This window comes from Erpetoichthys calabaricus, chromosome 9 (assembly GCF_900747795.2).
Source record: "Erpetoichthys calabaricus chromosome 9, fErpCal1.3, whole genome shotgun sequence".
Lineage (NCBI taxonomy): Eukaryota > Metazoa > Chordata > Cladistia > Polypteriformes > Polypteridae > Erpetoichthys > Erpetoichthys calabaricus.
Genome location: NC_041402.2, coordinates 59,521,654 through 59,548,987, shown reverse-complemented (window position 1 = coordinate 59,548,987; position 27,334 = coordinate 59,521,654). Strand labels below are relative to the sequence as shown.

Here is a 27,334-nt window from a genome sequence, read left to right as displayed (position 1 = left end):
CGGAGAACATATCAGGCCACCAAAAGGCAATGGCCCATACTGCTTTCGCATATGTGGTTAACAAAACGCACTATATTATGTCCAAAAAATATTAATGTTAATCACATTAATAACCAGGTCATTTCATTACTTCCTGGAGAGACACGGCTCTTTCTAAGCTCTGACAAAGTTGACTCTGATGACAACAATGAACATCTGAATTTCCCCTTAGAATATTTCAACACTATTAACCCAGACGGATGACCACAACACAACCTTACCCTTAAAAACGGTGTTATTCAAGCAACAGTTCTTACAGAATCACATGCTAACAATACTGTTCTCATTCCTAGAATTGACCTTACGAGTTCTGACCTGGATTTACCTTTTACATTAAAACGCAGACAGTTCCCCATTAAACCTGCATTTGCCATGACCATCAACAAATCACAAGGACAAGCCATGGACAAGGTTGGCATCTACCTCTCTGAACCCGTTTTTGGACATGGACAAATTTATGTTGCCTTCTCACATGTTCGACGTTCATCTGACGTTAAAGTTAAAGTTATAAATGATCCATGCCAAGGAAGACTCATTCAAAGACAAGACACCATCTTTACTACTAATGTTGTATACAAAGAAATATTCCAATAAAACTTTACTCTATGCCAAACACTCTATTTTGTATTTATATAGGCATCATCCAAACCTGCACACTATTCTATATCTAATTCATACATCTCACTCTTTGTCATGCCCAAACGCCAGGGGTTGGCGAGCGAAGCGAGCAGGGGGCGGAGCCCCCTAGTGTTTTATAGATTTTGCAAGACAAAAATATTCACCTTTCAGTGCACTGTTGTTAGCATTCATGCATGATTTTGTATATTTAAAAAGTGGCTAAACCAACCAATTAAGCTGATATGAATCTAGAGTCATAGTTCTAAGCCATGTGCAGATACTCAAAAATATTATGAAGAAAAACAAAAAAAGAAATTGTAGGAATTTTCAGGGGTTGGTAAGCAATTAAAAGTATACACACCTTTCTTCAATTTGGATTAAGGACTAGCTAACATAGCTGAAATACCCGGCGTTGCCTGGGAGGAAAATAAAATGTTTTTTTTTTTATTGTTTGAGAAAAATATAATTAAAAATACCACACAACTTTAAAAATAAAAAAAAATTAACAAACAATGAAGACTCACTATTGTGCTTGTCTTGCAGTCTTGTATGTATGTTATCATCCAGTTGACGCATGGAACCAGCCAACTCTATTTAATTTCAAAAGCAACAGGTAACTGTGGTGGTGCTCAAATGTAAAGAATGCTGGCAGTCACCTCCAGTTCGCCCTCTGGTGGTCGTTCTGAGTGTCAACTGGATGATAACATGCATACAAGACTGCAAGATCACCCCCCACCCCCACCCCCACCCAGAAGGTGAGAAACATGGAGCTCTAACTGTTATTCAATGGAAGAATCTTCATGGATACACAAAGCTCATAAATAACCCAAGTTTAGAATGGTTGTATATATTGGACTATAATATTTATCACAAAAATGTAAAATCTTTGTAATAAACATGTCCAATGACAGAAGTGACTTTCTATCTTCCTATAGATGTAAGTACATGGGACAAAATGTAACAAAAACAGTATTGTGTATTCACTGGAGAATATTTCTATACATTTCTCCTAATAAAACCATTTTCACACATTTACTATAAAAATCGTATATAGAGAAATTTCTAAATTTAGATTTCTTGTATAAATAAAATGCCCCAGAGAATAGATCTTTTAGGGCCTGTTTATTGCCATTATTCTAGCCTTAACATGTCTGGCTTTCCTATGAAGGCAACACAAGTTAATTCAACAGTACCATATACTGTCCTCTAGTGTTGACTCTGAAAATAAGAGTTCAAACAAATCCCTGGAGTTACACTGTATTTAGTAGTGGCAGTACTTATTAAACCCTTTAACAATGTTTCATTAACTGCAGCAGCACATATGTACAGCTCATTGAAACTGTGAAGGTAGTTTTTCTTCAACATAAAGTATCTATCTATCTATCTATCTATCTATTCAGGATAACTATTGTGGCTAATCAACTTACTTTCCATCTGCCATCAAGCTGTTATTTTTAGATAGATGGGATTAATAAAGTCCTATCTATCTAAGGGGAAATTCACATACTCCAGCAGCAGCATACTGATACAAAAAACAATACTAAATTAAAGAGTAATAAAAATGCAATGACAATAACTTTGAATAATGTTAACGTTTACACCCTCCCCACCCCCCGGGTGGAATTGAAGAGTCACATAGTTTGGAGGGGGAACGATCTCCTCAGTCTGTCAGTGGAGCAGGACATTGACAGCAGTCTGTCGCTGAAGCTGCTCCTCTGTCTGGAGATGACACTGTTTAGTGGATGCAGTGGATTCTCCATAATTGATAGGAGCCTGCTGAGCGCCCGTCACTCCGCCACAGATGTCAAACTGTCCAGCTCCATGCCTACACATAGAGCCTGCCTTCCTCACCAGTATGTCCAGGTGTGAGGCGTCATTCTTCTTAATGCTGCCTCCCCAGCACACCCCCGCGTAGAAGAGGGCGCTCGCCACAACCGTCTGATTGAACATCTGCAGCATCTTATTGCAGATGTTGAAGGACGCCAGTCTTCTAAGGAAGTATAGCCGGCTCTGTCCTCTCTTGCACAGAGAATCAGTATTGGCAGTCCAGTCCAATTTATCATCCAGCTGCACTCCCAGGTATTTATAGGTCTGCACCCTCTGCACACAGTCACCTCTGATGATCACGGGGTCCATGAGGGGTCTGGGCCTCCTAAAATCCACCACCAGCTCCTTGGTTTTGCTGGTGTTCAGGTGTAGGTGGTTTGAGTCGCACCATTTAACAAAGTCCTTGATGAGGTTCCTATACTCCTCCTCCTGCCCACTCCTGATGCAGCCCACGATAGCAGTGTCGTCAGTGAACTTTTGCACGTGGCAGGACTCCGAGTTGTATTGAAAGTCCAATGTATATAGGCTGAACAGGACCGGAGAAAGTACAGTCCTCTGCGGCGCTCCTGTGTTGCTGACTACAATGTCAGACCTGCAGTTCCCGAGACGCACATACTGAGGTCTGTTTGTAAGATAGTCCACGATCCATGCCACTAGGTATGAATCTACTCCCATCTCTGTCAGCTTGTCGCTAAGGAGCAGAGGTTGGATGGTGCTGAAGGCGCTAGAGAAGTCTAGAAACATAATTCTTACAGCACCACTGCCTCTGTCCAAGTGGGAGAGTGATCGGTGTAGCATATAGATGATGGCATCTTCCGCTCCCACCTTCTCCTGGTATGCGAACTGCAGAGGGTCAAGGGCGTGTTGGACCTGTGGCCCCAGGTGGTGAAGCAGCAGCCTCTCCATGGTCTTCATCACATGTGACGTCAGAGGGACAGGCCGGAAGTCGTTCAGAAAACTAGGATGTGATACCTTTGGGACTGGGGTGATGCAAGATGTTTTCCAAAGCCTCAGGACTCTCCCCTGTTCCAGGCTCAGGTTGAAGATGCTCTGTAGAGGACTCCCCAGCTCCGATGCACAGACTTTCAGCAGTCGTGGCGATACTCCATCTGGACCCGCTGCTTTGCTGGCATGAAGCCTCTTCAGCTCTCTGCTCACCTGCGCTGCTGTAATTGTGTGTGGGGATGTCTCTCCTATGCTGGTATCAGCAGAAGGATGGGTGGAGGATGCAGTACTCTGAGGTGAGAGTGGGTTAGGGTGGTCAAACCTTTTAAAGAAGTTGTTCATCTGGTTTGCCCTTTCCATGTCTCTCTCAATGGTGGCACCCAGCTTTGAGCTGCAGCCAGTGATGATCTTCATCCCATCCCACACTTCCTTCATGCTGTTATTCTGCAACTTCTGCTCCAGCTTTCTCCTGTACTGCTCCTTCGCCGCCCTGAGCTGGACTCTGAGTTCCTTCTGCACGTGCTTGAGCTCATGCTGATCGCCGCCTTTAAAAGCCCTTTTCTTCTGGTTCAAAAGGCCCTTGATGTCACTTGTAATCCATGACTTGTTGTTAGCAGCATACAGTTCTTACTGGAACTACAATGTCCATACAGAAGTTGATGTAGTCAGTAGTGCAGTCAACAACCTCCTCAATGTTCTCACTATGTGATCCCCGCAGGATATCCCAGTCTGTAGTTCCAAAGCAGTCTCTTATTTCCAAGAAAAAGAAGAGTTTCATGTTTAGTGAATTTATGCTTCACATTCACCAGTCAGAGTTCAAGTGCATTATTATTAATCAAATTTTAGTCACCTCTTATGTCTCTCCCCTGTTTTTTGTTCACCCTAGTAATATACTCAGGATGTTCTGGCATATTTTTTTTTTCTTTTAATAATGTTTATGATTTCAATGGCAGTGTGGATAGTACGGCCACCCAACAGATTTAGCACCCCAGGTTTGAATTTCACACCTGGCTTTTCTCCTTGTAGAGACTGAGCATTTTCACTCTGAGGGTGGGGTGCGGCGGGGGCATGATTTCATTTAGATACTTTGGTTTTCCTCCCGCATTCTCCAAAGAAGTGCTGATTAGATTGATTGAGGACTCCAAATCAGTACCAGTGTGGCTGGGTGTATAAGTGTGCCTTTTAATGGACTAGACAGGACTATTTCCTTCCTTGTGCCCAGTGCTACAGGGATATTCACTGGCACCATGTGACCCTGAATTGGATTAAGTGGGTTACATTTTCTACATTACACTCCAAACAGATCTAAAATTGATCTGGCTCACAAAGTAGAAAGTTGTTAGTTCTTGTGAACAAAGGCCCCCAGACTTTCCTTCTAATTTGCTCTTGTATTACTTTTTGTTCCTCTCTAACAGCCTTTCCATGCCAAACATATACATTTTACAGTTGCCTGTCTCTGGAGTAGATTTTTTAAGTCAGAAAACCAAATTTAGGTTTTGTTGTGTTTCCCTTATCATATGACTAATTTACATTTGAATACAATGTAACTTAATCTTTAATTTTCACAGTTTAGACCCTCTGCAGTCCAATACAGTTGCAATCATTTAATCAGTGCCTCATGCATCATTAACTCCAGTACTACCTTTTCCTTGTCATCCTTGCTGATATAACTGTAATCTTTAATAAGAACTATCACTGCACATAAATTCACGGTCTAAGAAAACAACCTAGTAAAAATATAAGCTGCTGTACTCAACAGAATATATTTTTTCTGTTTACAGGAAATGATAAATCATTCCTTTGAAACAAACATCCCACTCCATTTTTTTTCTGAGAAGTGCAGAGTCATTGGTTGCTGTCAGTCCATAGTAAATACACAGGCAGCGATGTTGGGAAAAAAGAGGTTAAACTCATTGAATGTGAAAAATGCCACATACAGTATAACTATTATGAAATAATCACTATAGAGCTAAGATTTAATATGACAAACGTATTGCAAACTTGTGGGCTTCTAGAATGTGCATTGACGTTGCTGGATGGAGAAGTGAACATGATAATACATAATGTCAACACAATGGACCATACTTGAATACCTTCCAGTTTCTACAATCTTAAAAAATAATGAGCTACTTAACAGTATCACTGCCTATTGGCTCAGTGGGAGATAGGCATAACAACATTAACAATTATGACATTTTAAGTATCAAGAAATACTGTATGACATTTCGGGGTTGTTTTATGGCAAGACCTTTGCCCACTTAGTATTCCCTTTCAAAAAAGTTGAATAATTCAAAAGAAAACAAACAGGCAAACCTTGTTTTTAAATACTTTTTAACAGAGAGAAAGAAGGGGGTAAAGAAGGGAAGGAAGCCAATAAGTCACATAACCTAATACTCTATCAATGTAAGTAAAATGTACACATTTGCTCTTCATATCACACTATGCTGAAATTATACACAATAGTGAATGTCTCCATCTTGCACACACACAAAATAAATACTCATTGTAATAAATAAATGAAATTAAAACATACTTATTTTGATTGGGTAGGTGGCGCCTCTTTATGGCACTCTCATCTGGAAAACAAATTCCAAAACTAATTTCTTCATCAAAAATATCTGATTTATTATACTAAATAAATATGCAAAGGAATGTACAGGGAAACAAATAGAAAGTAAAAACCTACTGCCACCCTGGGCACACAGGGATGAAACCCTGTCTTTCCTGTGGGTTGACTAGCCCTCTAAGAAACTAATGCCACAAGCACTAAATATCTTTTGCTTCCACTTCCCAAGTTCTACGATTGCCCCCTTCTTTGATAAATTTACTGATCATACTACCTTTCTGTCAGGTTTAGCCCTTGCCCAACTCACCTTTAAACTCAAAGCTTGTTGGGGCTGTGTGTGGCTTTATATTTCAACCTGACGCCTGCTTGCATAACAATTCCCAGTACCACTTACAGAATTAGTGGTGGTCTACTCACGCTGCAACTGTCATTTGTTCTGTAAATTACTCCAGAAGAAGACAGACATACCTCTACTAGTGGCTGTTGAGCCACCTTACTCTAACTCAAAGCAAACCCTTATAAGCATATGACACATACAGCGCCCTTGACCACTTTGCCTTTAATATAGAAGACTCCCAAAGCAATGCATGGACCATCTCCTGCTAAGTTCCCATTTTTCAGCCTATTTAAAGCTTGGCAGCACCTTTCCAGCCATGTGCTCCATCACAACGTTCCCCCCCCTCCTGCCATTCTGGCTACCATTACTCACTTAGAAAAATCCTGAACATAAGAACTTTAAATTTTATGATTTGTGCACCCTTATGCAGCCTAGGTCTTTGTCATTGTTTACTTCCATACACTTTATCTCTGTCATTAGTATATTTAGTGTCTGTTTTTATTTTGGAAACAGATCTTTAACTTTGTAATGTAAAAAGGGTATAAAGTATTCAAATAAATTATAGAAAGAATTTTCTTCAACCTCTGTTACAATGGCCTCTGAATGGAACAAAGCAATGGAAATTACTTTATCAATACTAATCACCAGAGAATGGTGAAGTTTTGCATTTTGATTAGTACATGTAAGTAGGAATGTCACTATATTCTGTACATATGACACATGCTACAAATTACTGCCCTCAAATTACAAGAGCCGTCCTTACTTTAAAGGTTTATTTTAATGGTATGGGCTTATTTTTCTTGGCTTACAATTATGTTTTGAATGTATTGTAGATGGGGGCGGCACGGTGGCGCAGTGGGTAGCGCTGCTGCCTCGCAGTTGGGAGATCTGGGGACCCGGGTTCACTTCCCGGGTCCTCCCTGCGTGGAGTTTGCATGTTCTCCCCGTGTCTGCGTGGGTTTCCTCCGGGCGCTCCGGTTTCCTCCCACAGTCCAAAGACATGCAGGTCAGGTGGATTGGCGATTCTCAATTGGCCCTAGTGTGTGCTTGGTGTGTGGGTGTGTTTGTGTGTGTCCCTGCGGTGGGTTGGCACCCCTGCCCGGGATTGGTTCCCTGCCTTGTGCCCTGTGTTGGCTGGGATTGGCTCCAGCAGACCCCCGTGACCCTGTGTTCGGATTCAGCGGGTTGGAAAATGGATGGATGGATGTATTGTAGATACATTGTTTTTTAATCTCAAGCTGCTGGCGTATATAGACTCTGTCAGTGTATTATAGATTAAGACCAGCCTGTAAGTCAATACAATTGATGACTTTAAAGGTCTTAATTTAGGTTTTACTTGAAAGACTATATTATACTTGAAACACTGTTGTTCTGCCACAATTTGACTTGTCCCTCTACAAATTCTTTCCTGCCATTTGGCCTGGGTTGGTTGCTGCTATCTTTTGCTGAATGCTGTCTATAAATTATTTGTAATGATATTTACTTTATTTACCTGGTTAGAGTAAACATATTAAATATCAATATGTCACTCCAACGATTTTCCAGATATAATTTCAATTATATAACATTAATGTGAATTATAATATAATCATCTTGGGATATAGAGATTAATTATCAGACAGAACCATTCTACTTTGAGAGCTTTCAGTAAAAACATTGTTGATAAAATGTAGAGGTATACGGTTCAATTACTATTGTGTGCGCAGTTACATGCTTGCTTTAATTCGAATTTAGTGTCCGTTAAAAAGTGTAAGTAACTCATTGCCCCAATTCGCTGAGTAATTTTAACCTATATCGTACATTTTCATTCGAATTCCTTGTAATCAACGATTTTTTTTTATTTTGTACGTTTTATTTCTGTTCTCTCCGATGGAATGGACACAGCGCTGCCTGTGATGCGAGAGAGAAGAGTATGCCGGGAAGTGAAGGCCAGTCGCCTTCACGTCTGTGTGTCTGAGACACGTTTATAATAGTGAGGACTACAACTACCATGCACCCCTAACACAGAGGAATCTTCAGAACCATCCTTAGTAAGGCAAAAAAGAGCGTTTCAATCGGTTAGAGGGTTTTGTCAGTGCAGAAACTGTAGTGTCCAGATTCATCAAAAAATCTGACAACTTTGAAAGTTTAGCTTATAGGCATCAATCGGAGTCTAACGTGAAAGCTTTTGCTTCGTTGTTTTTTTTTTTTTTAATCACATACGTTGCGGCATTGACTGCCTTTTACCGTAGTGTAACTGAGATCTTAGAGAAATGTTTCGTCTTCAAACGATTGGAAGAGGATCTCTCTGTAGCGGCATTTTAGAACAGTGTTCATCTGAATTCACCACAAAGACACTGCGGCACTTGTCGTCGGTATGGAAACCATCGCGGGATATTGAAGTGGAGGGAGTAAAAAGTCTGAGTACTGCTGAGGCATCGGCAGTCATGCCCAAAGATGAAAATGGAAGGATCCGGGATAGGATATTGACACTTGAAACGATGAGCCCGTTGGTGAAAGCCGTGGAGTACGCTGTTCGCGGTCCAATCGTTATTAAAGCCGGGGAAATTGAAAGGGAGCTTAACCAGGTACGTGAAATTACTACTTTCCCTTTGTTAAAAACAACGGCACATCCCACTCATGCCCGCCTTGTCATACGGTGTATTTATCATTTCCAATGATGTATGTTTGGTACATTTTATTGTTTCTGGACTAAACGGATGAATCATGATTGTGGAATTGCTTATCAAACTATGTAGTGGTTTAAATAACGTACACAAAATAACATCTACAAAATGTCCATCTACTCAAAGATTGCAGTGCACACTTGGACTGGACACACCGGCTCCTTGTCTCCATCCTTGCGTCAGCCGAGATTCTAAACCCCACCTACCTCGCGCTCTTATTGGTCGGTTAGAAGGTGTTACCCACAGTTCAAGCTTCACGCCAGCGAAATGCCGCGCAGGCGAGGGTGTTAGTGTTTTGCCTCCTGGTAATTTGTCTTCTTACAATATCAAATTAACTCCTCAAGCATATTTACTTGTAACATATTGCCCAAAAGCGAATTTGATACGAAATGCACGTATTATATTTTGTTGACAAGGTCTAGCGTTATCCCTCCAGCCTTCTTGGCAGATAATACTTGAGTTGTATTACGCGGTAGCTGGTGTTGCTGCTTAGATCTGGTGTTTTTATTCGCCGCAGCAATGCCCCGTATGAACGGATGGGCCAGTAACGACATAAAGATGTTCGAGCCTTTGGCATCTATTTAGTCTCGACTCGCTCTGTAACAATTTGTTCTCTTAACCAGACGCCATCATTTTATTTTGTCTGCAACGCGGCAGGGCGCTTTCTTTTCGCTGATGCAGTTAACTGAACGAATGGTAAAATTACTGGCCTTTTTAAAAACTTGGATCTATAAATACATCTCAGCCCCCCCCCCCCCTTTTTTTACGGCGATGAAAATGCTTCATACATTTCCTTTCGGAGCGGCTCGACAGTGCAGTGGCTAACGTCTGCCTGTTGAACGTCTGAGCCTGCGTGCTTTTTTAATCTCCTTTTCCAAAATCCAAATAATTTATTACTAGCAGTGTGCTTCAGTTCAATGATTTATTGTTGTCGCGTTTTTTCACATTACATTCCTTGGGCAGAATTGGTTGCGACTCCATGTAAACGGATTAATCAAGTTTGAGAGTACTGTACTACATTTTTTTTACTTTCTTGTAATCTTTAGTCTGTTAAAGTATTTTTTTAGAAGCACAGTACCAACCAAAGTAAAATAAGTTAGAAGTACCTGTCTTCACATCTATTTCTTATAGAGTTTAAGACATCATATAAAGCATAGTCTACACAAAAAGAAATGCATGTGAAGCGGAGAAAACTCGCTTTCTTACTGCATGATACACACTATCAGACAACCACAATTTATTCTTGAACAAAATTAGTTTTACATTGAAAAAATTACAATGCAGATGTGCAGCATCCAATACTGTGATCATACTACATTTACATTTTTTATATTCCTTCCCCAAATTGACTCACAAGTCACTTCTTGTCAGCTGTCCATGCGAGGACAGCTGATGCACTGGCTGGTTAAAGTGACTTGATCAGGGTCATCACACAGTAGTTGGAATGTAACAGGTGACAGCAATTTTTACACCACTTCTGTAATCTATCGAACATAGCAGACAATGCAATTGAACAGCTAAAAAAGGCAACCAGAAATGTTGCATGAAGAAACAGGTTTAGATGCAAAGTTACTCCAGAGTTCTTGCATTGATCCTCCCTTAAGCGATCTCACAATCAAATGACACAGAAAAAATGTTACTAGTTAACCAGGTTTTCAGCTCACTTTGGTTTAAGAACTTTTCTCATTAAATGAGAAATGTGTTAAAAATAGGAAAATAAAGCATCACACAGTGTAATTGTACCAAGAGATACTAGTATAATCTGCTGCTGGAATTGGCTCTAACTCCCTGTAACCCAGTGATGAAAGTTGTGGGCTTAAGAGTATCAATGAAGGGTCTGCATTAACTTATTTTCAGTAGTGCTGTCTGTTTTTAATCATCTCTCAGAGTAAACTCCAGTAGCCCTTCCAACTATCCAGATGTTCCCAAGTAGTTAGACAGACAGACAGACATGTTACTCTACACAACTTCAAAGCAAAGATACACTAATTTAGTCTCCATCCAAAAGTGGCAGCAGCCCTTTGTGCAGCGCTCTTATTAGTGGTTATGCACATAGGTGAGTAGAACCTGTTGCATCTCCCCAACATTTTCATGTTTCTTTGTCAATTCTAACCAAATTTTGAGATAAAAACTTGAATGTTGTGACAGATAGGGGGCGCTATCACTCCCTTGAACCCTCGGACACCATGCCAGACACCAGATAAAATCTAAAATATTGAATTTATTATTAATAGTGCACAAAGCACCCTCCTCTCCACAATACTCATATAAATCAATAATATTACTACAATAAACAATCCTCCACTCTCCCAGACGCGTTGCCCCCTTCCACTCAGCTCAGCTCGTCCGTCTGGGATTTCCCAGAGTCCTTTATAGTCCTTGATCTGGAAGTGCTTCTGAACCTTCAGTCCAGGTGACTTCCTAGCAACTTCTCTTTTTTCTTCAGCCCAGAAGTATATCATTTCTTCCGTTCCCATGACTTGGAAATACTTCCGGGCTATACGGAAAATATAAATCCCTGGGCCTCCCTGCAGTGACTCCTGGTGGTCCCCATGGTATCTAGCAGGGCTGTGCATTAAAACTCCAATGTCCATGAGGCCCTGCTGGAATTTGGGGCACCTCCATGTTGCAGGGAGGGCTCCATCTGGCAGCCTGGGGGTATTGGCCGTGATGAACGGTTGGCCATATCCCACAATGTTTATAATTAATTCAACTTGGTGGTAAGCTCCATAATATTGCATTTCTAGTGAAACTGTAAATTACTGCATTGAGTACATTCCATTGAAGCAGTGTGACAAGTTGAACCGTTGTCATTTATATTGGTTTTGTTAACTGTTTTATGAAAGGTAACTTTATACATTAACTCATTATTTTGCATCTTATTTCACTAGGCATTAGGGACTAAGAAACTATCATTCACCTGTTAGTCAGCTTGGTGGCACATTAATACACATTTAAACGACTTTTGCAGCTCACATTAAATTATACATAATGTACATCCTCCCATTTGCAGTAATATATCCACCTTACAAATAAACCTTGAGTTGACTGTGTCATTGTTTCTCTGCAACATGTGTCCTGACAGCTTCATGAGGATGGAGTGGGTGGATAAAGTTATTTTAATTAAATAATATTGCATTATTAATCAGAATACTCAAGCAAATGACTGTAATTTTTCCATTAATCAGACCACATTCATTATTGGTGTATCAAATTTTTACACCTGAAGACCACAAGTTTGGTTACCTTGCTCACAGTAATTTAAAGAGGCACCTGGCTTCAGTGGATTTGCTTTTCTCTGTCACTCCGTATTAGTAAAACCCATAAACAAATCAAATTCCCTTTGAAAAATATTATACAGTTTTACCATTTTTTTTGTATAACTTTCATTAATAAAGCATTAACAAGCATTATGTAATGTTTAACAGATCATGAGTTTGTGTTTATTCAAATAGTTATAAAAGTCATGAAACAGGTGAAATGTAGTGTAAAAACCATAAGGTTTCATTGCCTCCAGACATGTCTCCCTGCACTTTTACTTCTTCGCCAACAGTATCCCAGTTCCTTCGTGCACCCTGTTTGCTAACAGTACTGATGGCGGCCGTTGTTAACCTGGGCCTCAGCCGATCCGGTATGGAAATCTGTATTATCTGCAAATCTGTATTGATCTGGCAAATTTTTACACTGGATGCCCTTCCTGATGTTACCCTCCTCATTTATCCGGGCTTGAGAGTGGCGCAAAGAATCACACTGGTTTGTGCATCCCTTGTTGCTGGGTTATCTCCTTGCTGTAGTAATATTGAATTTGTGCAACTGCTCCATTATTCCATATTGATGTCTCTTTAACATACTTTTGTTTTATATTATTCATGATAATCCTTCTGCACAGGGGAGTAAGGCAAAAACAGTTTTAGCACATTACAAAGAGCTACATTTTTCAATATTTTGCAAATTTAGCACGCATGTCCTGCCTAACATCAGCTAAATATTGGTCCTCTGTTATATTTAACATTGTTTTTAATAAGCCACCACTGAATTTGGACAATTCAGCAGTTTCATTTGAAGTAGCTGAAAGTTTTCCAAAGCCTGTAGGTAAATGGAGTTTAAAGTCAATTACCATAAGTTTTCCGGATGTACAATAAAAGGAAAATAAAAATCTATATATATAAAATTCACTAAGTCCATGGCAAGTAAGACGCACGCAAGACAGCCACGCCCGCCAACTCACAAAGCCCCGCCCATCAACAATTCACTAAGCAGCCAACCATGGCACATGCCCGTCAGACCCTCGCCCACCAACAATTTGCATGAGAGCGAAAGCATTTGCCAACAATGTTTTCATTAATCAAGAACGAAAGTCGGAGGTTCAAAGACGATCACATACCGTCGTAGTTCCGACCATAAACGATTCCGACTGGCGATTGACTGTTCACCCATCAATACATCGTCCTCACTGGGCATCCTTCCCCTCATACCCCATTCCGCCCTCCGCGCGCGACTGCCGTTCAGCCCCGTCCCTCGCTCTGGGAGGTGGGGGCGTGGCGGCGGTCCTCCAGTTTTCAGTCACGGACAATTGTATGTTGCTCTCTCCAGAGTTCCCTTATGGTCGTATCCTCAAACCCACCCCATAAGAAGAAGCATATTTGTCGTGGATGTGTATCGCTGTATGCGTGTAAAACAGTTTGCGAGGGGTATCCCATGGTCTTACAATTGGTGGGCGGGTCTCTGTTAGTTGCTCTTGTGAGCAGGCACATGACCAGGCAGTGTGTATGCTTCGAGAGCGAGGGTGGACGCGACAAGACCATCTAAGAAGAATCGTATTTGTTGCGGATGTGAATCGCTGTATGCAGCGTGTAAAGCAGTTTGCGAGGGGTATCCCATGGTCTTAGCAGTGTCTATGCTTCGATGTGAATCGTTGTGTACAGTGTGTAAAACGCTGTATTGTATGTTGCCCTCTCCAGAGTTCCGTCTTTTCATTCACCTACAGTGGTATCCTCAAAACCAACCCCATTTGGACAACTGTGTCTTTCAGGAAGTGTTCAGCCATCAATACATAATTATGTGGCGTATGCTACACCGCGGGTTGGCTAGTAATTTAATAAATTAATAAGTGGAAAATAGTAGGAAGAACAATTGGCTTCCTCAGTCAGATATCCTAGCTTGTAAGCCAAAAAAACTCTGTAAATAATAATAATCAACTAGAGTCTCAAAAGCATACAGAAGATTAGTATTCTGGGCTTGTTAATTTAGCCTTGGTTGTCATAAAGTTTTAAACAAAATTTTAGCATCTGTACTGTTTAATCCCCATGCATTATGCTATGCTATGTCTATGTGCTTCTATCAAATGCCCAGGATATCACCATTAGTAGTTATCTGTTACCTTTGGAAGGTTATTTGATTTTTTTGTTTTTTTAGTAAGTAGTTTTTGTTTTTTTCTCTTGTTTCTTTTCTGACGGATTCTTATTTGTGTTGACAAAGTTGTGAAAGCATTACTAACACTAATATTTGATAGATCAAGGTACCTTTTCTTCCCATGGGCTCACCACCTATGGGAGGGGCCAAGGAGGTCGGGTGCAGTGTGAGTTGGGTGGTGGCCGAAGGCGGGGACCTTGGCGGTCCGATCCTCGGCTACAGAAACTGGCTCTTGGGACGTGGAATGTCACCTCTCTGAAGGGGAAGGAGCCTGAGCTAGTGCGCGAAGTTGAGAGGTTCCGGCTAGATATAGTCGGACTCACCTCGACGCACAGCTTGGACTCTGGAACCAATCTCCTTGAGAGGGGCTGGACTCTGTACCACTCTGGAGTTGCCCCCGGTGAGAGGCGCCGAGCAGGTGTGGGTATACTTATTGCCCCCCAACTTGGAGCCTGTACATTGGGGTTTACCCCGGTGGACGAGAGGGTAGCCTCCCTTCGCCTTCGGGTGGGGGGACGGGTCCTAACTGTTGTTTGTGCGTATGCACCGAACAGCAGTTCAGAGTACCCACCCTTTTTGGAGTCCCTGGAGGGGGTGCTAGAGGGCATACCTTCTGGGGACTCCCTCGTTCTGCTGGGAGACTTCAATGCTCACGTGGGCAATGACAGTGAGACCTGGAAGGGCGTGATTGGGAGGAATGGCCCCCCCGATCAGAACCCGAGTGGTGTTTTGTTATTGGACTTCTGTGCTCGTCACGGATTGTCCATAACGAACACCATGTTCAAGCATAGGGGTGTTCTTATGTGCTCTTGGCACCAGGACACCCTAGGCCTCAGTTCGATGATCGACTTTGTGCTCGTGTCGTCGGACTTGCGGCCACATGTCTTGGACACTCGGGTGAAGAGAGGGGCGGAGCTGTCAACTGATCACCACCTGGTGGTGAGTTGGCTTCGATGGTGGGGGAGGATGCCGGTCAGGCGTGGTAGGCCCAAACGTGTTGTGAGGGTCTGCTGGGAACGTCTGGCAGAGCCCCCTGTCAGAAGTAGCTTCAACTCCCACCTCCGGCAGAACTTCGACCACATCCCGAGGGAGGTGGGGGACATTGAGTCCGAATGGGCCATGTTCCGTGCCTCTATTGTTGAGGCAGCTGACCGGAGCTGTGGCCGTAAGGTGGTCGGTGCCTGTCGTGGCGGCAATCCCCGAACCCGTTGGTGGACACCGGCGGTGAAGGATGCCGTCAAGCTGAAGAAGGAGTCCTACAGGACCCTTTTGTCCTGTGGGACCCCGGAGGCAGCTGATAGGTACCGGCAGGCCAAGCGGAATGCGGCTTTGGTGGTTGCTGAGGCAAAAACTCGGGCGTGGGAGGAGTTTGGGGAGGCCATGGAGAATGACTTTCGGACCGCTTCGAGGAGATTCTGGTCCACCATCCGGCGTCTCAGGAAGGGGAAGCAGTGCAGTGTCAACACTGTATATGGTGGGGATGGTGCGCTGCTGACCTCGACTCGGGACGTTGTGGGTCGGTGGGGGGAATACTTCGAAGACCTCCTCAATCCCATTAACATGCCTTCCAATGAGGAAGCAGAGCCTGGGGACTCAGAGGTGGGCTCCCCCATCTCTGGGACTGAGGTCACCGAGGTGGTCAAAAAACTCCTTGGTGGCAGGGCCCCAGGGGTGGATGAGATACGCCCGGAGTTCCTCAAGGCTCTGGATGTTGTAGGACTGTCTTGGCTGACACCCCTCTGCAACATCGCATGGACATCAGGGACAGTGCCTCTGGATTGGCAGACCGGGGTGGTGGTCCCCCTCTTTAAGAAGGGGGATCGGAGGGTGTGTTCCAACTACAGAGGGATCACACTCCTCAGCCTCCCTGGAAAAGTCTATTCAGGGGTCCTGGAGAGGAGGGTCCGTCGGATAGTCGAGCCTCGGATTCAGGAGGAACAGTGTGGTTTTCGTCCTGGTCGCGGAACAGTGGACCAGCTCTATACCCTTAGCAGGGTCCTGGAGGGTGCATGGGAGTTTGCCCAACCAGTCTACATGTGTTTTGTGGACTTGGAAAAGGCATTCGACTGTGTCCCTCGGGGAATCCTGTAGGGGGTACTCCGAGAGTATGGGGTACCGGCCCCCCTGATAAGGGCTGTTCAGTCCCTGTACGATCGGTGCCAGAGCTTGGTCCGCATTGCCGGCAGTAAGTCGAACCCATTTCCAGTGAGAGTTGGACTCCGCCAGGGCTGCCCTTTGTCACCGATTCTGTTCATAACTTTTATGGACAGAATTTCTAGGCGCAGCCAGGGCGTTGAGAGGGTCCGGTTTGGTGGGCTCAGGATTGGGTCACTGCTTTTTGCAGATGATGTTGTCCTGTTTTCTTCATCAGGTCGTGATCTTCAGCTCTCTCTGGATCGGTTCGCAGCCGAGTGTGAAGCGGCTGGGATGAGAATCAGCACCTCCAAATCCGAGACCATGGTCCTCAGCCGGAAAAGGGTGGAGTGCCCTCTCAGGGTTGGTAGCGAGATCCTGCCCCAAGTGGAGGAGTTCAAGTATCTCGGGGTCGTGTTCACGAGTGAGGGAAGAATGGAGCGTGAGATCGACAGGCGGATCGGTGCGGCATCCGCAGTAATGCGGGCGCTGCATCGGTCTGTCGTGGTGAAAAAGGAGCTGAGCCGCAAGGCGAAGCTCTCAATTTACCAGTCGATCTATGTTCCTACCCTCACCTATGGTCATGAGCTATGGGTAGTGACCGAAAGAACGAGATCGCGAATACAAGCAGCTGAAATGAGTTTCCTCCGCAGGGTGTCTGGGCTTTCCCTTAAAGATAGGGTGAAAAGCTCAGTCATCCGGGAGGGGCTCAGAGTAGAGCCGCTGCTCCTCCGCATCGAGAGGAGTCAGATGAGGTGGCTCGGGCATCTGATCAGGATGCCTCCTGGACGCCTCCCTGGTGAGGTGTTCCGGGCACGTCTAACCGGGAGGAGGCCCCGGGGAAGACCCAGGACACGCTGGAGGGACTATGTCTCTCGACTGGCCTGGGAACGCCTTGGGATTCTCCCGGAAGAGCTAGAAGAAGTGGCCGGGGAGAGGGAAGTCTGGGCATCTCTGCTCAAGCTGCTGCCCCCGCGACCCGACCTCGGATAAGCGGGAGACAATGGATGGATGGATGAAGGTACCTTTTTAATGACATTTCTATATCTGATACTTTTGACTTTAATATTTCTTAAGTCTGAGTGACTGCTTAAATGGTATATAGTATGCATATGAATTGAGAGTTGTCAAAACAGAAGCTTCAAAAAATGTAGGGCAAACCAGTGTATAATTTGATTGTATCACAGAACTTCATGACAAAAATCATAAAATCTATCTGAATAGTAATACATAAAGTGTGTACCCCAAGGTTTTTGGCTAATTTACATGTAAGCATCTTGCTTTCAGGAGGGAGCAAAGGTGCATTGTGGGAATGTATTTTCAAGCACTCAAAAGATGCTTATAGCAATGTTCAGTGAGGCAACCTAGAAAGGACTTGTAGGCTTATCCTGGGTAATTATCCTGCTGTAATCAAATGTGTATTTATTGCAGTTTGTGGAAACGAAGGTCATAAGTAACAGAATTCTCATTTGAGTGAAAAAAGTTAACAATATTTTAATAGCTAAAATTGATTATTCCTTAAAACATAGAGGCAACATCAACAAATATCTATTATTCTAGAAGGGCAGCAGAATTATTTTAAAAGGCAGCCTACTAACACCACCGCCATGTACATTTGCCATGAAAGCAGTGGTATCCCCACCACCCTGTTAAGAAGGATGATGACTCCCTCCCCCCAATCTGGCATAATTTCCAAAGCAGCGCAGCTTGAGTGTCAGTCTTCAGCTGAAGTGTTTTGATCATATTTTGGCTTTAAGCAGCACAGTGTTTTAAATAGGCCAACTAAATACAAACCAATGAAAAGTTACATTCTGTTCAACAGATCTGGCATTTTTGAATCAGTGGTTGAAAAATTACATTCTACTCAAAAAAGTTTGTGTTTTGTTTTACTAATAGAATCCTCATAAAGTATTATACAATGAAAACTCTTTAACACATAACCCATTAATATACAGTAGCTGCACTTTAGCACTATTCTTAAAGCCTAACACTGTATGTTTTTCCCACATCTGCAACTGGTTGAACTGCCTTTGGTATTGTAGGCTACTGATGTCACGACAACTCAGATCAAAAGGTGAGATAAACGGTCATGAAATTCTGAATATGTGACCCTGTGAAGGCACTGTGTGTGAGGGATGTGCACGTGCTTCCAAGGTGAGGCAGAGACTGGTTAGAAGTAGTGACTCTGCAGATGCACCATTGTCTTCCAATATTCACCCTAATTATGAATATGGAAAGTGCCCAACTTTCCTTAAATATGCGGTTTATTGAAATGTACAAGATATTGTGCTAAAATGTATTTCTAATATCTTACCATTTTGGCCTTTGGGTCCAAACCTTGCACATTAATCAGTCCCTACTATAATATGGGATTTCTAGAGGCTGATGCTTCATGGAATATATTAGGATTTTTTCCTCAACCACATTTGTGCTATTTTTTAATCTGGAAATTATTTCTCAATCCCAAATGCAGAGATGTGGTTAAACATGACAGTCTGTGACATGCTATGCAAAACATCTCTCTTCTCTCTATTATAAAAAAAATCCTGAGAGAGAAAGATGGGAGAAAGATGGGAGACGAGATGTGATCTTCACATTAAGATCACGGAAGACACTTAAAAGACCCGCGAGACGAAAAACAATGGCCACGGAGCATCTCACGGGAACCTTAAACATGAGACTTTGTGCCAAGAGATTGACCCAGGACCGTCTCACAATGCTGTAGAAATGAGATTCTTGCAAGACACACCCTACTTACAACCAATACCAAATAAGACAATGGGCAGCAAAACATTCAGTCGTCTAAAGGATTTGAGCACACACAGATCCAGGGTCTCAGCGCATATAAAGCGTATAAGGACAATACATTATAAATGAAACGTCGACGACTAAGCGAAGAAGAAAGCAGCGAGGAGAAAAGAGACTCAAAAGCGCTGGAGAGAAAAAAGAGCAAAAAAGAAAGAATAATCTAGGTTCAAATTCAGAAAATAAGGAAAGTAATTATCAGCCTGAAACAAGTGGAATTGAAAAAAAGCATGTCCAATCGGGCTCAGAATTAAAAGGCAGAGTAAAAGACAAAGTAGAACTTCATAAAGTTGTTCACACTATACACATGTAGAGCAGGTTAGAGATTATGAAAGCAGTGGAATTTGAAAGGCTCAAAAACCAAAAAAAAAACAGCGCGATACACATGTGGAAAAAGTTAAAGAATATGAAAGTAGGAAAATTAGAAAGTATAAAAAAAAGAAAGTAAAGATCGCAGTAGTGCAAACAAATGGAAATTATTACTCGAAAAAGTTGTTAGTAAACATTTCTTCTTCTCAGCTAAGAAGCTTCTGTTAATGAGAATATTTGCCTTGGTGACCCAGAACATGAAACCTTCAAGAAAGGTGTTACTAAAATAACAGCACTAGCTTTCCCCTCCCATGAATCTGCAGTTTCAGCTGAACCTTTGTAATGAATGTTATACTTCTAGTGCTGTGAATTCTAGTTATAACTTCAAGTGACAGTTTTAAATATTGCTGAATATTTTTTAACAATACATGTCATAAGGTCTTCATCCAAACCTACTGTCAGGTACTTATTTATCAAAGTAATACAAAATCCAAATCTATATATAAAAAGTAATTACTCCTTTTGCCTTAACTCATTGTGACACCTTTAGCAGTAATAAAACCAAATGTTTTTTTTACCATATAGTTATTGAACAGTCAGTCAAAGCACTGTGGTGAAACTGTAGCTGACATTTGTGTATGATGTAGGTGACATGAAGGCAATGAAGATGCTAGACTGTGTAAACCAATGAATAAGATTGCTTCCTAAAGCATTGTACCTGTGTTTGCTGATTTGAATTTTCAGGACTTCAAGAGCTCTAAGCAAACACATAAAAATGGCAAATACATAACCATAAACAAATATCCATGCAGCACAATGTTGTATTTGTGTTTCACAAAGGCAGTGCGTGCACCATGGAGTGTCTGTAAATTTACATGAAGAGTACAGAAATAACACAAAAGCATCAGTTTTACATTACACTGACTAGTGAACCCCCTGTGACTCTCCTATGGCCATGCATGAGGATCACGGTTTTGTAGTAACACAATCAAATCTGTGAATCTTGTTGTGTGCGGTACTGAGGCCTGCATGCCTGATGTACCAAAATAGTGTAGAATCCTGATTCTAGAGGAAAGAAGTGTTTGCATGTTTTGAAATAAAACAACCTACCATGTTTATTGTTCATTTCTATATCTTGTTTTCTTTTAAGATCAATTTCACACAGATTTCAATTCTTCCAGAAATGTCCATCCATTTATTTTATGGCTTGCCTTCTCCATTACATAGTGTCAGTGTGTTGAAGGCTGGATAGGATGCCTGTCCATCACATGGTAACCTCATGCACTACCATGGCTACTAGGCGAGTTTAAAGTCACCAGTTAATATACGTGCACATATCTTCGAGATATAGTAGGCAACAAAGCACTCAGAGGAAATCCTAATAAACACAGCATTTAAAAAATAAATTAGTAAAATATATACACATTTTAAAATAGATACTAAAAACTCAACTAAAGCTTAATTTAAAAGTATAATCATTTTGCCTCTAATAGCTTACCTTGTTCCTTATATTTACTTTTCCTTCAGTGCTTTTGCTTTATGTATAACTTAACCCAGTGATCATGATCACAAATATCCTAAAAGGATAATACACCTTAGTGACAGTCTTGCTGCAAACAGAAATGTTCCAGAACAGCAATCAGCTAAATGATTGATGCATTATTAGCAAACAGTACCTTTCTTCAACTCCCAGTGACTCTTGGCACTGCTTTTGCATTTGCATCTGCATCTGATTGAGATTTGTTTGATTATTCTTCATTAGGGGGCATAAGTTGTAATGGTTAAGTTTGTTTCTACAATTCTGTCTCCTTTATTTGTGGTATTTTTCTATACATAAAGAATTCCACCTCTCCATTAATTCAATCCAACAGCAGGTTTGGAAATTTGTAGATTTCAAAAATCTGGGAGTTTGCTTTGCCAGCTGTTACTGTTTCTCACTAAAAACAATGGGCTGAGACCAACCATGTTGCACTGCTTATACATTCATATTGGCTAATGTATTTTGAGCTTTTTATATCTATAATAATAAAAGGCAAAGCCCTCACTGACTGACTGACTGACTCACTGACTCACTCATCACTAATTCTCCAACTTCCCGTGTAGGTGGAAGGCTGAAATTTGGCAGGCTCATTCCTTACAGCTTACTTACAAAAGTTAGGCAGGTTTCATTTCGAAATTCAAAGCGTAATGGTCATAACTGGAACATATTTTTTGTCCATACACTGTAATGGAGGAGGCGGAGTCACGTATCGCGTCATCACGCCTCCTACGTAATCACGTGAACTAAAAACAAGGAAGAGATTTACAGCACGAGTCGCACGCGGGAACGAAGGTAAATGACATTAATTTTTGACTGTCTTTTAATACTGTGTAACCATACATATTAACACATGTGCAATTAAACGTGTGCATTTACGGGGTGATTTCTCAGGCTTAAAAGCTCGCCTTTTACTAAAAAGGTAAATGCAAAACTATTTTCAATCAGTTTATTGAAACGCTCCCGTTAAAGGATTGCAATAACATATTCGCGAGATAAAAGAACGAAGTGGGGGGAAATGGAGGAACAGCCGCAAACAGCGAAGAGCAAAAAATTAATTAAACAATTGAGAACGGAGCGAGTTAAGCATACAAGCATGTTCATAAGGGAAACAAAGCACGGTGTAAAACGTAAGTTTAAATTAAGTTTATAGAAACGCTCCCGCTGCGGATTGCAATAACATATTCGCGAGATAAAAGTTTAATGAGAAGACACGACGTATAAACGAACCACACGCCGTGGCGCAACGTTAGGGGCAACAGTTTCAACCATTCTATGATCTGCTTCTCGCAACTGAAAGACGGCACATGGCGGATGTTAGCCGACTTGCTGACCGCAACGTTAGGGGCTTCAACTATGGCGCTGACGCCACATCTCAGTGCCAACACTTTGCAGACTCTACTTAAAAGACACGCCCTCCTCACTGGACAGTTAAAAAGACCAATCAAACTAACGATGACATCAAGTATTACCCAATCAAAAGTAGGAAAGGAGGCATCTTCATAAAATGCGTGTGGGATGATTTGCATGAGACGCTGCTTTAAAAAAAAAATGATAAAAAAAATACGGGATAAATCCCGTCCAGTATTGATTCAAAACGGGACGCGCAATTTCATTCTCAAACGCGGCACGATTCCGTATTTTAAAGGACGGGTGGCAACCCTACAGTGCCAGGTAACCACCCATACAATCAGATTGTGATTCAGACTAGGAATGCAATGAATGTAATTACCCCGATCTACATACAAGGCGAAAGTCTTGCAACATTCAAAGATGATGGTTTGGGATAAGTACACCATACAACATAAAAGAGCTTATGAAGCCTTGAACCGAAAAAAGCAAGATCCCAGAGATCGTAAAAAAAAAAAATAGGAGGTAATGTCGTTTTACTCGCTGTAGATTTTAGTCAAACATTACCAGTTATTCCACGAGGGAGACCAGCAGATGAACTCAACGCGTGTTTAAAATCCATGCTTCTCCCACGCTCGGTTATATGTCGCGTGTTCTCTGGTAGGTGCACCAAAAAATGTATACATTTAAGCATGTAATTGGCAAACAAAAAATGAGGTATACCCGAAGGCACTGCAGTAGTACTTAATGTAACTTTACTTCTTAAATGTTAATGTTTTACTGTTTAATAATTTATACGCTTCTTATATGTTGTTCAAATTCTTTTATCAAAATACCACTGACAGCGCAATGCACGATAACATGGAGTGAATACACCATACGCATCCGCCCACGGCTGCCCTGCTGTGCGCAGATAGGAGTTGATTCTACAATAAAATAAAATAAAGATAAAAAGAGTAAAACAATCATCACCCATAAAGCGGATAGTAGACGTGACGTACTATATGTGTACCACATTTCAAGTGTATAGGTGAAACGGTTTGCGAGCTACAGGTCATTTAAAATCCTGGACAGACACACAAATTGCCACGGTAGCAAATTACAGAAGAAGATTTTACTGTTTAATAATTTATATTTATATGAAATGTGCTTCTTATATATTACTTCATATTCTCATATGATAATGATGTTAATGTTTATATTGATTTCTGTGTTATTAAAACTGCATGTATGTGTATATATGTATATATATATATATATATATATATATATACTACCAAAATACCCGCGCTTCGCAGCGGAGAAGTAGTGTGTTAAACAGGTTATGAAAAAAAAAGGAAACATTTTAAAAATAACGTAACATGATTGTCAATGAAAGCCCGTTTCAGTCAGTAAGTCTTATGTGTGTGTTTATGTATGTGTGTGTATATGTACATATGTATATATATGTATATAAATGTTTATGTGTGTGTGTATATTATATATATAATATATATATATATATATATATATATATATATATATATAAAAGACAGCAACAGTTATAACAATGACAACACAATTACATTGACAATCATGTTACGTTATTTTTAAAATGTTTCCTTTTTTTTTCATAACCTCTTTAACACACTACTTCTCCGCTGCGAAGCGCGGGTATTTTGCTAGTGTATAAATATACAGCAGATTCAGCATGTTGTCTTTAGATTCCAAACACTTATAAACTGGATTATAAACGTCACAACAATCTATCAACCTTTCATGTCCACTGCTATTTCGCCAGATGTCGATGCTTATTATTATTTCTTCTTCAAAACTGGGAGTGAAGATCATTACGTTATATCTGCCAGTCTTGTATATAGTATATCTATATATCTTTTGTATCTCTGTTTTTCACAAACATACAAATATAGGATGGGGGGGTCCCAAAAATTCCTGAAACTGTTAAAAAATTTTATTATGCAAATTACAGCAGTTCCCTTTTAGCCACTGTCAGGCTACTGTCCTTGAAATTAAATACACTTTTCCCTGCCCTTCTCCCACTCCTGTTAATGTTTCCTGTACACATCTTTTGTTATGTCAAGATCTTTTTTTTTTTTTTTTTTGGTTCCACTGCATTTCCAACCCACTTCTAAAATCTTCTCTTTAGTTTCAATCTTAACTTTTGGGAACAAATAAAGTCAAAGGGACCAAGATCTGGCAAATAAGGGAGGTGTAAAACAACAACCACTTCTGGTCAAAAACTCTTTGACTGACAACACGGTATGTGTAGATACACTGTCATGGTGCAAAATGCAGTTTTGTATTAGCCACTCCTCTGGACAATTTTTTCCTGATGCTTTTCTGCAGTTGCATTAGCGGTTCAGTGTAATGTCACAGATTAACAGTCTGATCAAGAGGAAACAAGTCTGTTATTCTCGGAAAACTTAATCATCTTTATCTTGAGACAATGCATCTCTATCAGCTAAGCACAGTGACACCCTAAGGACTGATTAACAAGACTGTAGGCATGTGATTCCAAGTGACATAGTTAATAATTGCACTGTTCTCTCATGGTATTGACTAGTGCTGGGCAGTATACCGGTTCATACCGAAAACCGTTTTTTATTTTTGTTATGATATGGATTTTTCTTATACCGCAACACCGGTTTAAATTGCCTAAACGACATTCGGAACGTGGCGCAGCGGGAAACTGTTCAAGTGGGGACCTTTTTCACTGCTACACCGCTAAACACAGATTTGTTGCACGGGGGCTCTTTTTCACTGCTACACCGCCAAATAGGTGTGGTAGTGTAGGTATTGCGCGGTGAAAATGGACAGAGAACATTCCGAAACTGAAGCTGTAGCTGACGATAAAGTTGAACACTTCTGTCGAAAAAAAGGAGTCACGTCCGTTGTCTGGAGATACTTTGGTTTTAAAAGGTCAGATGTGGACCATTATGTTCAAATGTGTGAATACTGTTTCTATACTACTGGATAATACTGCAAGCCAAGTTGTACTTGTTTTATTTGTTTTCAATACAGTGTAATGTACCTGGGTACCGTGTAATAGTGTGACGTCATGTTGACTTTATTCTCGCCATTTATGTCAAGATTAAAGTCGACATGTTGACTTTATTCTCGTACTTTGTCATTAAAGTAGAACATCGTAAACTAAATTTCATCGTAAAACTAAATTTCATCGTAAAATGAATATTTAATTTACTAGATTTCGTCAAACCCCGTCATCTATACTAATAAAAGGCAAAGCCCTCACTGACTGACTGACTGACTCACTCACTCATCACTAATTCTCCAACTTCCCGTGTAGGTGGAAGGCTGAAATTTGGCAGGCTCATTCCTTACAGCTTACTTACAAAAGTTAGGCAGATTTCATTTCGAAATTCTACGCGTAATGGTCATAACTGGAACCTCTTTTTTGTCCATATACTCTAATGGAGAGGCGGAGTCACGTATCGCGTCATCACGCCTCCTACGTAATCATGTGAACTGAAAACAAGGAAGAGCCCCAAAGAGCGATGAAGAAAACATTCATTACACAATTGAGAAGGCACAAGAGAGCGGCTTACGTGAACTGACTGAATGCAGCACGAGTGATCACTTCGATACTGCGGAAACAAAGCACGGTGTAAAATGTAAGTTTAAATTAAGTATATAGAAACGCTCCCGCTGCCATTTGCAATACCATATTCGCGAGATACAAGTTTAATGAGAAGACACGAGGTATAAACGAGACTTTCAATGACTTTGTAACGGATTAAAAATTGCTGTAGCGAGAAACTTTTAAGTGCCAGGTCTTAGCTAACAGCACGTAGAACGTAGCACGTCGGAAACAAAGCACCGTGTAAACTTAAAGTTTAAATTAAGTTCATAGACCTACAAAAGGTTGCCATTGATTTGAGGCATGATTGCTTTTCTCCTGTACAACTATACGTTGCATTCTCAAGAGTGTGCTTGCACGGCTTGGTTATATTACAACCGGAGTGCTCAACTGACAGTGTGGTATACAAACAGAACTATAACAATCGTAATAAACGAACAAAAAACAGCGGACAACCCGTAGATTAAATAAAAAGGCTGCTTCCGTTGGCGAAGCAAGGAAAAAGGAAGACCTTATATGGCGTTCGTTTATAAAACAGCGGAGAGGGTGTATGAAGGCAGCTTCACAAAAAACCAGATCCTTAACAAATTGGTTATTGGTATATTTTCCCTCAATTTAAAAAGGTTTTCTTTTCTTCTTAATGAAAATTTAAAAGCAGTACTTCGCCGGTGCAAAGCGCGGGGATTTGAGCGACTGACGCATACAGAGATATTCATGAGTGCAGGCGAGTGTGTACGCCTGATGAGCCAAGAATTAGGGCGAAACACGTGTCGCGTACTCTTTGCATTATTTGACAGTAAACTATTTTCAACCATTCTATGATCTGCTTCTCACAACTGAAGGTACCGTGGCTGATATTAGCTGACTTGCTGGCCAACCATAAGCGTTACCTGGTAGGTAACCACCCACTCACTGCACTCCCTTACGGGAATCGAACCTCGGACGTCAGCGCTAGAGGCGAAGCCCCTAAAATTACGCCATGGCGTGTGGTTCGTTTATTTGACAGCAAGTAGATCGGGGTAATTACATTCACGGCATTTGTAGTCTGATTCACAATCTGATTGTATGGGTGGTTACCTACCAGGTAACACTTATGGTTGCCCAGCAAGTCAGCTCGAAGTGATCACTCGTGTGAAGGCAGCTTCACAAAAAAACAGATCCTTAACAAATTGTTATTGGTATATTTTCCCTC

The 27,334-nt window shown here is 41.4% G+C and overlaps 1 protein-coding gene across 1 annotated transcript in view; it reads left to right on the top strand.

Annotated features, from left to right (window-relative positions):
* Positions 1–8,356: 8,356 nt before the first annotated feature.
* gpt2 (glutamic pyruvate transaminase (alanine aminotransferase) 2) overlaps positions 8,357–27,334 on the top strand; it is a 46,638-nt gene continuing 27,660 nt past the window's right edge. Inside the window, exon 1 of the mRNA XM_028809652.2 lies at positions 8,357–8,899. Coding sequence (XP_028665485.1) covers positions 8,585–8,899 — 315 coding nt within the window. The 5' untranslated portion in view covers positions 8,357–8,584. The remainder of the gene's footprint in view (positions 8,900–27,334) is intronic.